The sequence below is a fragment of the Humulus lupulus genome, chromosome 1, assembly GCF_963169125.1.
Source record: "Humulus lupulus chromosome 1, drHumLupu1.1, whole genome shotgun sequence".
Classification (NCBI taxonomy): domain Eukaryota; kingdom Viridiplantae; phylum Streptophyta; class Magnoliopsida; order Rosales; family Cannabaceae; genus Humulus; species Humulus lupulus.
This window is the reverse complement of record NC_084793.1, coordinates 310644076-310660902: the sequence shown is the minus strand read 5'-3', so window position 1 is coordinate 310660902 and position 16827 is coordinate 310644076. Positions and strand designations below refer to the sequence as shown.

Below are 16827 nucleotides of genomic sequence, written 5' to 3'. Positions count from 1 at the left end.
CACACAGCTGTTAAATATTCTTTATTTTTCTCTTTTTTTAGGAATATATAAATAAAGGGCATTAATTAAAATTTCATCATATATTATGGGATATATGGATATTCATAAATGAAATGAAAAAGAAAGGATCCTAGATAGAGTGACATAAATCACTTTTCCACGTATGGTTGTCTAGTCGTCCAAGGAAAGTTGAGTTTTGTGATTTGGTGACAGGTGTGAGTCTCCCATTGGACACATATAAAAAAAAGTCAAAAGTGTCAAAGAGACAAACCATGGAACATGATGGTGTTGTTGCTTCTAATACGAACAAATCATCATCGTCCACGTGTGACCGTCCTAGGATCATAACGTTCGGTTTTGGTCTCAAGTAACTGCTGCTCATTATATCTGATTGATTCTTTGTCCGTTTTCTCAACTACAAAAACAAACCCCTTCTCTATATACTTATATATATATATAATCACACTCACTCAATAACACATTCAAATATTACATCAGAAAAAGTAACTCTCTTTCCCTCTCTCAGCAAAGAAAAGCAAAGATGTTTATGAAGAAACTGGTGGAGAAAGCTTCCATCAAGAAGGTATGCCACCCCCATTTCAGTCTTTCTTCTTTCTCCTGATTCATTTCATCGATCCAAGAACACACACACATATATGTGTACATGGTCATATATATATATATATATGGATGTGAGAGCAAATCAAAATCATTTTAGGAGATTGATGAGTGGTCTGGTTTGATCTGTTCTTTCTTTTCTTGAAATGAAATTCAAATTATATTTGTTTTGTTCTGAGATGAGATGAGATGTGGGGGTGGTGAGGGGTGGAGGATCCAAGAAGCAAAACTTGAATATAGATGGACCCCACCAATGACCACACCTCCAAGACCAAGTTTCAAGTTTTCAGTTTATATAAATATATATATATATATATATAGTATTATTTTCTTTGTCTTTTGACTCTTCTCATCTCACTACCATACTGTGTGTACTAATCTTTAAATAATAAAAGTAGTTGTTTTTTAGTTATGCCACCTGGTTTCTGTCAACATATGTTTATCCAAATTTAAATCTTTTTAATCTTTAGAATAATATGATTGCTAAGCCAAGGTCAGATGTCCACGTGGTGGGCTGTGGTGTATCTTTTCCTTAACATTTATAAGGAAAAGGAGATTGTGTAGTGGTGGTGTGTTTCTCTGTATAGGACCTCATAGTAAGCAAGCTACACACTCAAATGACAGAATGAGACAACTGATATATACATATATGAATGAGAATGTATAGACTGACATAGTGATGATGATGTTGTTGTGTTTGAAATTGTAGACAAATGATGGAGAAGTAGGTGTGAAAGGGTCTGATGTGGAGCCAAGGCTTGTATTCCATCATGGAATACCTTCAACTTCTACCATCTTTGCTTATGATCCTATTCAAAACATACTCGCCATTTCTACCAAGTCAGTCCAATCCAATCTTCACACTGTCATTAACTTGTAATTAATCATCATTAACCATCATTAACTTGTTGAGCTTTCAGGGATGGCCGGATTAAGTTATTTGGAAGAGACAATACTCAAGCTATACCTCTTCAATCTCAGGAAGCTCAGCCATCCAAGTTTCTCCAGGTTTTCATTTTCATGATGCCTCTTACCAACTTCTTCTTCTCTGTTCAACTTAAACTTGTACTGATGAGGATTGTGTTCTTGCATAATCAGTTCTTTCATAACCAAAGCACCCTTGTCAATGTAACTTCCAAGAACTGCATTGAGGCAAGTCTTTTGTTTGCACTTTATACAGTTTATGTACCATGTTATTCTCGTAAGTTGGTTTATACAAGGAAAATTCTGAACAATATAGGTTTGGGACATCGCAAATAAGACACTATCTCATGTGCTGCACCCTCTTCAACAAGAGATTACCTCTTTCACTGTGCTGCAGCAAAGTCAGTTTATGTAAGTTTTTACTCTACTTGGGCCTTTGGAAGATAAATGCAACAACACTATGCTTACTTACAATATATGTTTGCAGCTACGTTGGAGACACTGCTGGTAATGTCTCAGTTTTGAAGCTTGAAAAAGAAGTGTCAAGTATTGTAAAAACCAATTACAGCATACCCTTTTCAACTTCTCATGGTGAGACATCTCTGCAACTCAATATTATGTTGTTTTTCTATAATGATACATTAGTTGTGTACATCAATAATCTGATGTAGGGAAATCCACTGAAGTTTCTGGTGAAAATGCTGCTGTGGTCAATATTCTGCCCCAACCAATGGCTGAAAGTAAGAGGTGAGTTCTTTCTCAGCAAACCTTTTTCGGTGGCTACCTTCTGTCTGTTGTTTCTAGCTACTAATGTACTTGTTTTCGCTTCAGGGTTCTGATAGTGTTCAGAGATGGCGTGATAACGCTATGGGATATTCGAGAAAGCAAAGCCGTGTTCACAACAGGTGGAAACTTCTTGCAGTCTCTACACCATGAAGCAACGAAAGCGACTTGTGCGTGCTGGGCTTGCCCGTTTGGAACCAGAGTTGTTGTTGGTTACAACAATGGGGAGATCTTTGTTTGGAGTGTTCCTCCCATCTCGAACTCAAGAACTGGATTAGCATCAGACTCGACCATTACTCAGAATGTTCCAATATGTAAACTCAATGTTGGATATAAGCTCAACAAAGTTCCTATAGCTTCATTGAAATGGTCCTATGCAGATGGGAAGGCAAGTCGACTTTATGTGACAGGTGACTCAAACTTCGATTGTGAAAACTTGTCTCAGGTACTACTATATGGATCATAATACTTAATCAAATGCTTTTAACTTTGGTGGTCTCATCACAACAAAGACTTTAATAACAAGGAGCAAACTGTGATGATGTTTGATGAATGAAGCAGGTGATTCTGTTGAATGAGCATACCGAATCTCGCACCATCAAACTTGGCCTTCATTTGCCGGAGCCATGTATTGAAATGGAGATAATCTCAAGCTCCAATGACCAGAACAAACATAGACAGGATTACCTCATTTTTCTGGGGAAATCAGGCCATGTTTATGCCTATGATGATTCTTCCATTGAAAAGTATCTTCTACAATGCCAATCCAGGTCACAGCAGTCACTCCCTAAGGAGGTTATGGTGAAGTTGCCATTTTCTGATTCCAGCATTACTGTAGCCAAGTTTATCACAGATAATCCATGTTTAGGATTGGCTGATGAGGTATACAATAATTGTGTACTCATCATCATAACATGAACATTGAACAAAATGTTTTTATTTTTTTTTTTTAGTTTCAGCATTAGTACTATATGATACGATTCTTTGATATTGTAGGATTATGTTATGCTGGCAAAAGATATGTCTCATATGTTTTCCTCAGATGCAAAGCCAAGAGATGGATCATCATCATCATCATATCAGTTTAGTGGATTTTTAAGGGTTAAGAACCTGTACATAACCGGACACAGTAATGGAGCCATAACTTTTTGGGATGTGTCATCCCCAGTTTTTATTCCAATTTTTTCAATAAAACAACAGGTTAACACTTGAGACCTTCATCTTATTGTTCGATCACTTGATAAATAAAAAGTGTTCTATAATGGCGCTTGAATTTTATTCTCTTTTTCTCTCTTGAATGCAGAGTGAAGAAGATTCTTCTTTGAGTGGTATAGCAGTCACAGCTTTGTTTTTTGATGGTAACTCTCGGCTTCTTGTTTCTGGAGACCAAAGTGGAATGGTAAACTCTATTTTCTTTATTGATTATAAAGGAATCTAAATCTATGTTGTGTTGTGTTCTTACAAATATACTCAATCCACAGGTTCGAATTTACAAACTTAAACCCGAGCCATATGCCACAGAGAACAGCTTTTTGTCTCTTCAAGGTACATGCTTTTACTGCAAGTTTTTGAGGCCATGGATTTATAATTACAGCACTGTGATGATCCATTGTGACTTGTAACTACTGTCTTGACAGGAAGTACAAAGAAAGGAAATAGTCATGTTATTCAAAGCATTAAGCTCTTAAAGACCAATGGTCCTGTTCTTTGTATGAATATAAGCCACAACTCAAAACATCTTGCTGTTGGGTCTGATCAAGGACATGTGAGCTACTTTCTAGTACTTCCTTCTCTTACCTTGTAAATCAGTGTCCATGAAGTTGATATGTAATCAAGTTTATGTTTTAACCAGGTTTCAGTAATTGATATAGAGGGTCCAATCGTGTTATATCGACAACATATTGAAAGTGAAATAATCACTGGAATCATCTCACTGCAATTTCAAACCTGCAGCCTACATGGTTTTGAGAAGAATGTGCTAGCAGTAGGGACCAAGGATTCATCTGTTTTAGCTCTAGATAGTGATACTGGGAACAGACTAAGTGCTAGCACAGTTCGTCCAAAGAAGCCTTATAAAGCTCTATTCATGCATATATTTGGTAAGTGTTTTTGAAAGCATTGTGATATGAGTTGAAACCCTGATGTTATGACTTAGAATGAACTGGTTTATAGAGAGATAATCATTGAAAATGTTAAAGCAGATGGGCAAGGTTTTGATACAAGTAAGGGGAATGCAACTGAGGATGCAATGCCAAAGCAACCATTACTATTGCTATGTTCTGAGAAGGCTTTGTATTTGTATTCCTTCACTCACATCATACAGGTTAATGGTGTTCTTTTTCAGTTTTCAATGTAAGAATTTTAAAAGGAAAGGTCTTTGTCAGCAGACACAGATTTCATTTTGTTGTCTTTTTTTTGGGTCCCTAGGGAGTTAAGAAAGTCATCTGCAAGAAGAAGTTTCAATCCTCTTGTTGTTGGGCATCCACATTCTATAGTTCCAAAGAAGTTGGCCTTATAACCCTATTCATCAATGGAAAAATTGAGATAAGGTAATAGTTTTAAGGACCAATTGGCCACTACATTTCAAAGGTTTATATTTTTATGACTGCAAGTGAAAGTGTATATTGAGCTTAAAACACATGTTTGTTAAATTTAAGGTCATTGCCAGAGTTAAACCTACTAAAGGAGAGTTGGATAAAAGGCTTCACTTATTCTACTCCAAAACCAAACTCACTTTCTGACACTACAATATGCTCATCATTAGAAGGAGATATTGTTATGGTAAGAATTATGATATAGCTATTTCAGAAGAGAGTATCTTCTCATTGATAGTTGAGATTCACCATCAACTCCCCTTCCTCTGTGCAGATGAATGGTGATCAGGAAATATTCGTCGTCTCGGTTTTGTGTCACAAGAAAGTATTCAGGTGAACCTTTTGTGAAGCCAAGGAGGCTATAAAATCTCAACTTCAGTTTCAATGCATTTTAGGCATCTAATTTTCTCTTGCTTCATTTTAGACTATTGGAGACTTTTAGCCAAATCTACCAAAAAGATCTGGTGGTTTCACAAGGACATGTATCAGCAGGACAAATCATCCACAAGGAAAAGAAGAAGGTAGAAGATTTTACAAAATGGTATATAATTATACTTGATATAATTGGTTTGTGAGACTGAGGCTTCTCACTATCTATGTCTGGTTTGATTGCAGGGTATATTTAGCTCTGTCATTAAAGATATTACTGGCAGTAAATCAAAACCTGCCCCTGATACCATGGAAACAGAAGATACTAGGCAAAGTTTTAAAGAGCTTGAAACAGTCTTTTCAACAAATAACATTCCAGGTGATGCTGAGCATAGAGATAACATAGCTGTGGATGAAGATGAGGTTGAATTGGACATAGGTAATTAGTTACCTGAACTCTAGCTAGTATGTTCATTCCATGGCAGATTGCTCTTACTTCTTGGGACAGACAATAATTTGATTTTCTGGTCTGTGAAGATGACATCGATATCGAGGGAGAAAAGCCTAAGGAACAGAATATGTTGGCTGCTCTAAATAAACAAAACCTGGCTAACAAATTTCAAGCTTTAAAAGGTCAGTGTGGTATAGCAGTATGATGTATGTAATACACATGATTCATACATAACTTTGAAGAATTTGCCTCATAAAAGTTGTTCAATTTACAGGTAAACTGAAGCATATGAAAACCAAGAATGAGAAAAACCCCACCAAGGAAGAACACCGAGATGATAAGCCTGGTACAGTTGATCAAATCAAGAAGAAATATGGGTTTTCTAAAGCTGGTGTAAGTATAAACTGAATATCCAGTGCTTAATCTTCTCGTATCTTTAACCATATGCCATCATCATCATCATCATCATCATCTAAAGGATCTAAAAATGTCATACTATTGAAGTTGCATGTAATTGTGACTTGTGCAATTGCCTAATATACCAATGATTAGTGTGAGTCTCAAGGTGGGATATGGGGCTCAAACTCATTAATAGTTAGAATAGGCAATGGAAAAACTGTGGCTGTCACAGAAGCCAATGCAGCTAGATTGCCATAACGACATGTAAAATTGTATTTCATTCATTTGTATATGGTGGCAGGAAACAAGTGATGCTAAACTTGCTGAACGCAAGCTGCAAGAGAATGTGAGAAAGTTGCAGGTACTTCTTTCTTGCTTATCCCAGATAATCGAATTTGCATGATTGTGAAAATTGGAAAAATCAATTATTTCTAACATCAGTTGTAAAGTAAATTCCTACAAATGTTAGATTATGATCTTCCTTGAAGTCAACAGTCACTACCTGGTAAAGAAAAAGTTAGATTGCAAGTTGGGAAAACTAAACATAGTTGTGGATTGCTTGTCTACTTTTGAGTATCATAATCAACTTACTGTGTGCTGAATTGATTGTCAGGATATCAACTTGAAAACCACAGAAATGCAAGATACAGCTAAGTCGTTCTCATCTTTGGCCAAACAAATGCTACAAACTGAACAGGACAGACGAGGCTCATAATCCCTTTTTGAGTCCAGCTCATCATGGGTGGAAAAACATTTGAGTTGGTTTGTGTTTGTTTGCTTTGAATCCTCCAATTCATTGGCTTGGTATTTTTCATGTAAATGTCAAAAAGGGTGTGCTCTACAGTTGAAAGAACTACATACGTTAAATCAAAGTATAAAACAACACTTTCTTTCTTAAGCTATATCAAATCCAGTATTCTGTTATTAAACATTGTTATTAAAAGCTAAAGCAAATATAGAAAAAAGAAAAGAATAACTGATTGCACATCCATTGACCTGCACCTAAAACTAGTCTGCATACCAAACTCAAAAGTAGATAGTTCTCTATTCAGCAGAATTCATGGACACACACCTTCGAGTATAATGTTGACCCGAGTGAGGAAAAGGATAACTCAATAAAATGCATATCCAATCACTCTGAAAGTTCTATATTTTTCTCAGTAAATCTACCAAATGAGAGTATATCTGCTCTTTAACGGCATCTCTGTTACTCTCAGTGAGAGTGAACATTGTTGCACTGGGATGATTCTTCAATCTAGCAACTGCATGAATTCAGTGTAGATATCATTAGCAAAATCAATGCACAAGGCAAAAGAACAAAGGCTTACAGTCAAACATCACTAGAAAAGAGCTTTGAACTTCCAGCACCAAAAGTCTTAGCTAGCTAGACATCAACCAGATTAGTTAATTATAGGTAATAGTATACCTCCAGGTATATCACGGCCAGACTTAGGAATTGGAACAGAAGCTAAGATTGGTATATTTGATTCCAGAACTTTAAGAACAGCAGGGAAAAAAGATGAACTGTACAACTCCATCTTTCCAACTTCATCGATGATGAAGAGATCAGTGTCTTCTTTCACCTGATAGTAAGAAACACACTTTTACTTCCAACAAACAACATTTGAAATTCTAAGAAGACAAAGGTACATACTTGCATTGCACACCGTGAGTAAATTCAAGTAGACCACACATTGACTAACCAAATGAAGCAGAATTTCAAAATGGCTGATGGGTTTTTCCAAGACATGAGAAATGAGTTGAATTTCCTACTCTTGAGTAAATTATATCTAGAAAAACAACCATTACTGTATTTGAAGTTATGTACCTGGAGTTGGGGCAGTGCCAAAGACTCAAAGGATGCTACATCTACTTTGTACCTTCCCACAGTTGGCCATCTAAAGGAATCAGAGCTGCCATACACCAGAATATGCACCAGCAAGATCAACACACACTAGGAATCAAAAGGGCCCAATATTTTCTGCCATTAGCTAGCTATCACTGAGATTTAATAGATAAATGAGTTATCAGATTCATAAAAGTTGAAAAGGAAGGAATGAAAGAAGACCTAGTGGAGGAGGTGGTAGCCAGAGGAGCTTTACGACCATCCAAGGTGACAACTTCAAACCCAACTCTTTCGGTTCCTTGTCTAACCTCACCTACCAAACAAAACTCACGAAATCACTATCCACTTGCCAAAATAAAAAAGACCCCAGATTTGAATCTTTTCATATATAGGAGAAGAGCACATACGAGTGTAGAAACCCTGAAACTTTAGAGAAGGATTTGAGGCCTTGAGGCTCTCAAAGGCTCTTATGATGAGAGTGGTTTTGCCCACGCCCTGTTCCACCATTTTCAATTGGAAACACACAACAAATTCATACACGCATCCATGCATCTACCATCACAAGCAACAGAGAAGAAAGAAACCAAAGCCAGTGACGACTTACTGGAGGACCTGTCACCAGCAAGCATTTTCCGGAACCTGCTGCTGCCATCGTTTGTCAGTCTCTCTAGCTCTTTTCTCGTATGAATATGAAGTTACAAACGACACGGCTAAATTTCTTTTCTTCTGTTTCTGGTAGATAAAACGACATGTCGTATGCTAAGCAGAAAAATCACTCATTGAACTTGAGGGCCGTTTGGTACGAGGAGTTGACAGTTTTCATATTACTGGAAAGAGGGTAATCTGATAGTCTAAAAACTTATATCATTGGGAATATCACTTTCTGTGTTTGGTTGTGCATATGAATCTTTTAAATTTTCATATTTTTATAAAATTAATATAATAATATATTTCATCAAAATAATTTATAAACAATTTTATTCATGAAATATTTTTTAACAGAATTAAAAAAAAATACATGTTGTAAATCCTACAACACAAGCTCAACATACACAACCATGCACACAAACAGATAGATTAAACCAGAAATGAAATCAAGCAGATTAAGAACATAATCAATTATAAAAAAAAAACAGAGGAAAAATAAAGAGACAAGACAAAGAATTTATCCTGGTTCGGATCTCAATGTGAGTCCTACTCCAGCTCTCCCCAAAGGAGTTTCTCCACTATGTAAGGTTGTTAACAAACATCAATTGAGAGTATTACAAACTGAGAGATATTGACTCTCAAACCACCAAGGTTGAGCTGCTCGAGGCACCATGAATACCATGGTTCTTCATCTTCATAAGTCTTCTTCTTTGACTCTCTTTCTCACACAATCTCTCTCAGATTTTCTCTCTTACTCTCTTTTTCTACTTGCATAAAATGAGATTACAAGGCAATATATATACTGGTTAGTGAAGCTCACAACCCGAGCCAACTAACACTTGAAACATACTCAACTAAGTAACAACCTTAACTAACTTCTTAACTAACTCTTCCAAGAAAGGAAAGAGTATTCCAAAACTAATTTTCTGTGGTTTAATACATCTATTGAATACTATAATCAAGTATAATTTTTAAAATTACAAAAATACTCTTGTTTTATTTTTAATAATATTTTATTTGTTATTTTAAACTAAAGTAATGATATAAAAGTTTTACAAATCAATTTCTTTAAATAAACAAATATTTTTTATCATTATATAGTTTTGATATATGTATATTTGTTTTTATATTATAAGCTTCAAAAATAAAATAAGTCATTAGCTAAAAAATTATTGGTTTAAGATTATTTTTTTTAAAATAATAATAATTTTGAAGTGTTTTACATTCCTGGTTATCTGAAAAACACTTGTCAGGTGAGTTTCACTTAAACCTAGAATCAGGAAAAGTTAAAACCCCTAGAGTACATATTCACAGGTTAGAAAAACTCAAACCTAGTACCAAACATAGAAAAGTGTTCAGATTCTCATTCACGTATCCAGATTCCTGCATACCAAGCAGACCATAAGATTAAAGCTATTAATAAAACAGATTTGGTCATTATCAAACGAAATGTGGTCTACAGCTTGCTATCTTTGTCTGGTCAAAAGAATTAGAGGGTAGTGACAAAGAAAGCTCAAATTTTTATAACTTCAAAACATTGGAGAAGCTGATGAAGAACAGGACTGAGTCTGAAACATTCAACAAAAACCAAAATGGGAACATAAAAAGATAACAAAACGCTAGTGGGAAAAGGTCTAGATTCTCTGCAAAGGAAAGCTCTTAGCTTTTTTTTTTTCTTTTGAGATAAAACTATGGAACTTCTTCACACACTACACTACTTTTTCACAAAGTCTCTGCTGCCTTTATTTTATCCTACCGATGCTTTCTCCACGCCTTTTTCTAATATCTTTTCTTTATGCCATCAATGAAAAAACTTTCTTACCTATAATAAATCTTTCATTTCTAGATTTTTTTTTTTAAATAAATATCATTTTTCTCCCTCAATACTATATAATCATGCCTTCTAAATTATTTGTTATTTAAAATATTTCTCCGAACTATACACGTTATTATTTACTCTCAAATATAAGATTTCTCTTAGATTTAGTTCTATGTGGATAACACATTGATGATTTGATATTTTTTTTCTAATGACGTGGCACTATCATATAAATAATAATTAGTAATTTTTTCATCCAAATTTTGACCACTGCCAAATTATGCATTTTTTATTACAACTAATTTAATTTTTTTTAAGAAAACCTAATTTTATTTTTCTTAAAAATAATAATTAAATCCTTAAAATTTTAAAAAAATAAACAATAGTAAAAATTTCAAATTAATTAAATAAATTTTCAAGTATTCAAAAATTAAAAATCTAATTAATAAACAAATAATTTTTTAAATAAATTAAAATCTTTCGTTTAATTTTTATTTATGTTATTCTTTTATATATAATATCATTTATTTATTTAAAATTTATATAGCAATTATAAAAAATTAATAAATTCTATAAATAAAAATACGTAAACATGCAATGTATTTAGTATGTTGCTTATATTTTGTATCTAGTGTGTATAAATATAAATATAGCATGTAAAACTATAAAAAAAAAAAAATTAAACTTACCCATTGATATGTGATGCATGGGACTCACTGACAAAATAAGTTAAATAAATTGGACAAGTATAATAATCTGAAAAAATAAAACTAAGGAAAATAAAAGTTATTACGAATCAAAATAAAAAATTAATATTAATTTGTAACCAGAAATCTATCTTAATATTATGATACGGAAATAGATATAATATTAGTACTATAAATATATATATATATAGTTATGAAACAGGTATTCTTTTTTTTTTCTTTAATTCAACAATAATTTATTTAATCATAGAGTAAAAAATGAACAATCAAGATTCGTATTTATTCTTAAAACATGACAATCCTAATCCCTCCCTCCCATGAAAGATGAAAGCTTCGAACAGTTTTTTTCAAACAAAAAGAAAAAGAAAAAAAATATTAGAAATATTGATAAAGAAACTCAAAACTCCAATAGAGAAAAAGTAAAAACTTCAATCGCGGCCATGGCTGCCAACAAAACAAGGAACATGTATTGGAAGTATGCTCTCATCGTGTTATCACTGTTTTTTCCTGTAAAAACAAAAGAGTACAGAAGATAATAAGTTTGGCTATAAGTATTTATAAGCGAAGAAAGACAATATATTTATCAATGGTAGCAAAACCAGCTTAGAAATTTATTACATTAATAAAGCAATGTTATGTTAGATACCAATCTTGTCAAGATTTTGCTCAAAATGAAATTTCATCATCTAACCTAATAGATTATGTTAGATTAAGCAAAATCGATTTTCCTCCAACATAATCAGAAATGGTATTAAGTCTCAAGATTATTCGCATAAGTCTCGGAGGTAGATTTAGTAGAAAATAAGTCAAATTATAGAAATATTTTCTATAATTCTAAAATTAAATCATGAAGAATTTTTCTATCATCTTTTACTTAATCATAAATAATTTTTTTATCAGCGTTTACAATAACTATAACTACTAAAGTCAAAAACCGTTTAAAGGATTTATGGTTATCGAAATAAATTATGAGAAAGAGATAACGAAACAAACCGAACAGAATAGAGCAAGAGAGTAATGAGTGTATAAAGAATATTGAAGTGAGAATACACTCTCTTTCCTTTTATAAACATCTCGCCTTCCCATTCATAAAATTGGGGTGAGTGATGTGATGTGTTGCGCTTGTACGACGAAGCATGTTTTCCGGTGTGCCCTACACTTTTTGGCTCAAATTTTATTTCTATAATTGTTTTGTTAGTATTGCTACAAGGCAACTTATTAGTGCCAATATTTATTTACATGTATAGAAAGTAGGATATTCTAGAGTGTCCTAATAAAAAATTTAGGAGTATTGGTATTGGATATGTTTAGATGCCCATAAAATTATATGCAAAATCAGCTTACAGAACTATTATTAGCAGATCGGACAACACCCCAAACCCCTTATGGAAATGTTTTTGTGAAAGAGTCAAGTTGTTTCTTTGGAACCATTTGGTGAGAGGCTCGCTACGTTTTTTGGGAACACCTCCCAATGTGTTCTTTGTGGAAATGGACCCGATTCGGCTCTGCATTGTTTATTTCAGTGTTCTCTCGCAGCCTCAGCCTGATATGGGCGCCCCTAGTCTATGAGGTTTGAGTCTGGTTATAACATTATCAGTTGGTATTTTGGTCGTGTAGTTGGGGGAGGAATTTTATCATTCCCAAAGCACTATATCCATATAATGGTTATAATTCGGGTCAAAAGCATTATTTTTTTTATTTATCTTTTACATGTATTAATGTGTCAGAAAGATATTTCTTTTCTTCTTCTTTTTCTTTCGTCTTTATAGAAAAGGAGTCACAAAGGTCAAGATTTACACAAGCACCAATGACTCCATTTGCTAAAAAAAGAAGAAAACTTCAAAAGACTTTGATTCTTGCTCCATTCATAAAAAGGAATAAACGTCCGGGAGTTGCGTATCAGGGCCATTCTGATAACACAGTTCCGAGTTCAAATTTGGTCCACCAGATGGGGTACGGTGGAACCACAAAAAATATATGCTCTAATCCTCACAGAATGACACCATTACCTTTAACTCCTCCTCCTATCTATATATGAACACAATGCAAACAAAACAAAGATCCCTTTGGGAGATCAGATTCAATGCCTCACTGACACAATGATCAGAAGGCAACATCCACAAGACCCCATTCTAACTTCGTCTAAACTTATAGGACCAACGACTCCCAATCAAAACAGCACCTTCCATTTGGGGCAAAACTCTTTATTTATATTTTATTAGTAGAAAATTATCACATTACTGGTTTTATATGATTAGGACCACAACGAGTCACAAAAGTTTGAAAAAGTTAACTAAACGCAAATGAAGTGCAACGGTAACAAATTAAGATAAAGATGGAACAATGGAATTAGAATTTAAAAGCGCACACTAACTGAGTGATTGAACATAAAACGGAGAATTAAGTACAGAACCATATTGGAATCAACCAAGCAGACGAAGCTGGAGGCTGATTCCTTGTTTTGGGATGTTTTTTTGTTCCTAAAGTCTCTAACCTAAAAAAAGTAGCTATTTATCAGAAGAGAAAAATCTGAAATGAAGAAGGGTCATCATGATCATCATCATTATATTTTTTTGGGGTTGGGTTCTAAGCAATGTTACACAACTTGATCTTTGTGCTAGCCCACAACTCAGTCCAGGTCTCCCATCTTTCTCTACTCGTCATCATCTTCATCCTATAAAACACAATAACAAAACAAAACAAAGTCAAACACAATTAGTCAAAAAACCAGTCAAACAGAGTTGTGTATCAACAAAAAGCAAGCTAACAACAATTCTTACATCTCCACTCTCGTCCTCCTCGTCCTCATCATCATTCACCTCTGACTTTGACTTGTCAGACTCCTCTTCGTCTGCTCCATTATCTCCCTCAGCCTATGAAATCCAACCAACAATCATTGTCAACGCAAAATCTTTTTCAACCAATCATAATATAATTATTGTAACAAGATTTAGATCAGTCAAAACGTACCAGTTTCTTGTTGTAAGCTACCATGTTCTTGTTGTACTCAGCCTTCCTCTTCTCAGCTTTCGCAACAAATGGAGCTTTCTCCTGTAGATTTTTTCATCGATCGATCAAAAAAGTAAAACACGATTCCACGAAAATAATAATAAAAAAGCTAAAGAGAATTTTTATAAACAAAAAAACAGGAATCTGATACTCACAGCATCTGTCAATGATTTCCATTTGTCACCACCAGCTTTACCGACCTGATGTAATTTTTAAAAAGAAAATTAACATATTGTAGTAATTACGCGCGCGAATGAAGAAGACATGTAAAATCGGATCGGATCTGATTCGCTTACAGCGGCAACGGACTTGTTGTTAGGATGTTCCTTCTTGTATTTTTCTCTAAATTCCTCCCTATTATTCGTAACAACAACGCGATCAGGAAAAACAAATCGCTTATAATTTTCTTTCGAATTTATAGCTGAACAACTAACAACAACAACAAGATCTCTTCTGTTCGAGGCAAGAAAAATCCATAAAATAAATTAAAAAATAGGGAAAAGGAGATGCGAACATACATGAAAACGAAGAAAGCACTGGCAGGCCTCTTCGGCTTGTTAGGATCCTTTCCAGCCTTTCCTGCCTTCTTACCAGCCCCAGCGCTCTTGCTTTTCAGCCTAAACAAAAATCCATTCGAAACAAACATAAATCAAAACCGCACAGCACACAAAACAAGAAAAAATAATACAGATCTAGACGGAACGATCGGAGCAGGATTTCATAAAAAATATACATACAAAATAAAAAATATATGAAAACTCACTTGGCATCAGTTCTTCTGGGAGCAGCCTTGGATTTGCCACCTTTCATGGCGAACCTGCAGAAAAAAACGTCGAAACGCGGTGAGAATCGAAGGAAAACGAGTGGAATCGCAGCAACTCAGTGCGAGTCAGGGGCGAGAGAAAGTCTCCGAGTTAGTTGTTACCTTGGGGAATAGGTAGGGTTAGCGAAGAGGATAAAGAGAAAGTAGAGAGAGATATTATATGCTCTTCTTTGCTTTGTTTTGTTTGGTGTGAGAGAAAAGAGAGTAAATTGCAATGAGATAAGAAGGGGTCGTGGGATGGGAATGGGATGACCTTCCGAAAATTAAAAAATTAAAATAAAAATAAAATAAAATAGCCCTAAGGGTCTAAATGGCTAATTTTAGTAATTAAAAAGAAAAGAAAAAATTCCAAAAAATAAAATTGAAGTCCGCGTTTGGGCGGGATTTCAAATATCTAATTTTCATTTTCTGAGGCCACGTCATCGATCCTTGTGCTTTGGGTTTGATTCGGCTCTCTCTTGTTTGTGTTTCCTTGTGTGTTTCTTCTCTATCTCTCCCTCGCTGGCGGGAACAGTGTACAGCCTCTGACACGTGCGAAATTTGTGAAAGCGAATTTGGTGTGTGTATATAATTGGCAGATCGTACGTGCCAGCTCGTAACTGAAATTACCAAAATGGCCTCGCTCTTGATATTATTGCTATTCAGAGGCGGTAGTTGGAGAGATGCTTCATCACGCTTTGCTGATGTACTTGGTGACGGATATTGTGGATGGGAAAGAGCTGGGGGGTGTTTTGGTAATTTAACATCCCTGATATTTTATTTGAGTGCGAAGAAGAGTTGTAGTGTAGTAGGAGCTTTTTATTTTATTTTAATTTATTTAATTAATATTAATAATTAATGAGAGGCAATTATTATAGATGATATGATTTCCATTTTTACGTACGGAGAATATATTATAATTATAACTATTTATTTTGATTTTGGAAAGAAATGAATTAGAATTGTTTGCTAAGATTTTTATTGATATTATTGCTAAGTCCTCAAATAAAAACTCTTTTTATTAATTATTAAATCGATAATATATTTGTTTCTTAAAAAAAATCGATAATATATTTCACGTGTAATGGGCTTGAATAACAGGGTTGTGTTGGGCCAGGCTTTTGAGTTAGAGGAATTTACATTAAATATGTTAAAAAAATTATAAACTTTGATAAATATGGTATTTTTTGTGCATTTTTTTATGGTATTTTATTTTTATTTTAATTTTTAATGAGATTTGTTTTCCTAATAATTTATTAGTTTTCCCATATTTAATCATATAAGATTATTTTGGCTAATTTTGAATTTTTGTGAGGGTATTTCAATAATTATATGTATTATTTTTAATTTATTTTTTGTTCTGAAAAAAGTTTTGTTTTCTTCTTTTCTTCTATGTTTTATTCCTTCAATCAACATTTTTTTCTGATGTAACTGATTACCACTATCAAAACAATTTTGATTTTTTTTTTGTGGTAGTGATCATTTGTCACTGTCAATTTTTTTAGTGATGTGTGGTAACTGCTTATATCTATAAAAATCTGTTTTATTTTTTAAGTGGCGTTGTAGTAACTGGTTGCTAGGGCTGTGCAAAAAAATTTGCAACCCGCCCAAACCTACCTGAAAAAACCAACAAAAAATGCAACCCAAAAAACCTGTCCTTCATTTCAAACTGCCCAATCACTATATTGGGCGGGTTGAAATTTTTGGCAACCCGCCCAATTAAGAATTTGTCTACTTTTTTTAATTTTATATTTATTTAATTATTAATTGTACATATATAAAACTAAATACAAATTATTATTTTTTATAAAAAAATCATATATTTTAAAGTAACAATTATTTTAGTTACAAATACAAA

At 33.8% G+C, this 16827-nt stretch overlaps 3 protein-coding genes across 5 annotated transcripts; 1 reads left to right on the top strand and 2 right to left on the bottom strand.

The window, feature by feature from the left end:
* The first annotated feature begins 468 nt into the window (after nucleotides 1–468).
* LOC133812938 (uncharacterized) lies at nucleotides 469–6892 on the top strand. 3 transcript variants are annotated; one of them, XM_062246784.1, is made up of 24 exons: nucleotides 469–583; nucleotides 1328–1458; nucleotides 1539–1626; nucleotides 1717–1770; nucleotides 1859–1953; nucleotides 2030–2133; nucleotides 2214–2289; nucleotides 2374–2770; nucleotides 2887–3207; nucleotides 3322–3525; nucleotides 3629–3724; nucleotides 3807–3870; nucleotides 3963–4090; nucleotides 4178–4424; nucleotides 4527–4648; nucleotides 4753–4874; nucleotides 4983–5106; nucleotides 5194–5252; nucleotides 5344–5440; nucleotides 5535–5727; nucleotides 5826–5921; nucleotides 6014–6132; nucleotides 6440–6499; nucleotides 6752–6892. In XM_062246784.1, exons 1-24 carry the CDS (start codon nucleotides 542–544, stop codon nucleotides 6851–6853), a joined length of 3141 nt encoding a protein of 1046 aa, XP_062102768.1. In that variant the 5' UTR covers nucleotides 469–541; the 3' UTR covers nucleotides 6854–6892. The 3 variants fall into 3 exon arrangements, with proteins under 3 accessions (XP_062102768.1, XP_062102766.1, XP_062102769.1); XM_062246782.1 differs by having other exon boundaries at nucleotides 2884–3207; XM_062246785.1 differs by lacking the exons at nucleotides 469–583; nucleotides 1328–1458; nucleotides 1539–1626; ... (1 more) ...; nucleotides 1859–1953; nucleotides 2030–2133 and having other exon boundaries at nucleotides 2196–2289; nucleotides 2884–3207.
* A 119-nt stretch (nucleotides 6893–7011) lies between these two features.
* On the bottom strand, nucleotides 7012–8761 carry LOC133812939 (uncharacterized). Its single transcript, XM_062246786.1, has 6 exons — nucleotides 8589–8761; nucleotides 8392–8479; nucleotides 8207–8297; nucleotides 7967–8051; nucleotides 7565–7721; nucleotides 7012–7400 (listed from the first exon to the last, which is right to left on the bottom strand). The coding sequence occupies exons 1-6, from the start codon at nucleotides 8634–8636 to the stop codon at nucleotides 7285–7287; spliced, it is 585 nt and encodes a 194-aa protein (XP_062102770.1). The 5' UTR covers nucleotides 8637–8761; the 3' UTR covers nucleotides 7012–7284.
* A 4746-nt stretch (nucleotides 8762–13507) lies between these two features.
* On the bottom strand, nucleotides 13508–15252 carry LOC133812940 (HMG1/2-like protein). The gene is made up of 8 exons (XM_062246787.1): nucleotides 15093–15252; nucleotides 14931–14984; nucleotides 14686–14784; nucleotides 14464–14521; nucleotides 14323–14367; nucleotides 14129–14209; nucleotides 13939–14031; nucleotides 13508–13832 (listed from the first exon to the last, which is right to left on the bottom strand). The coding sequence occupies exons 2-8, from the start codon at nucleotides 14975–14977 to the stop codon at nucleotides 13812–13814; spliced, it is 444 nt and encodes a 147-aa protein (XP_062102771.1). The 5' UTR covers nucleotides 14978–14984; nucleotides 15093–15252; the 3' UTR covers nucleotides 13508–13811.
* Between the last annotated feature and the right edge of the window lie 1575 nt (nucleotides 15253–16827).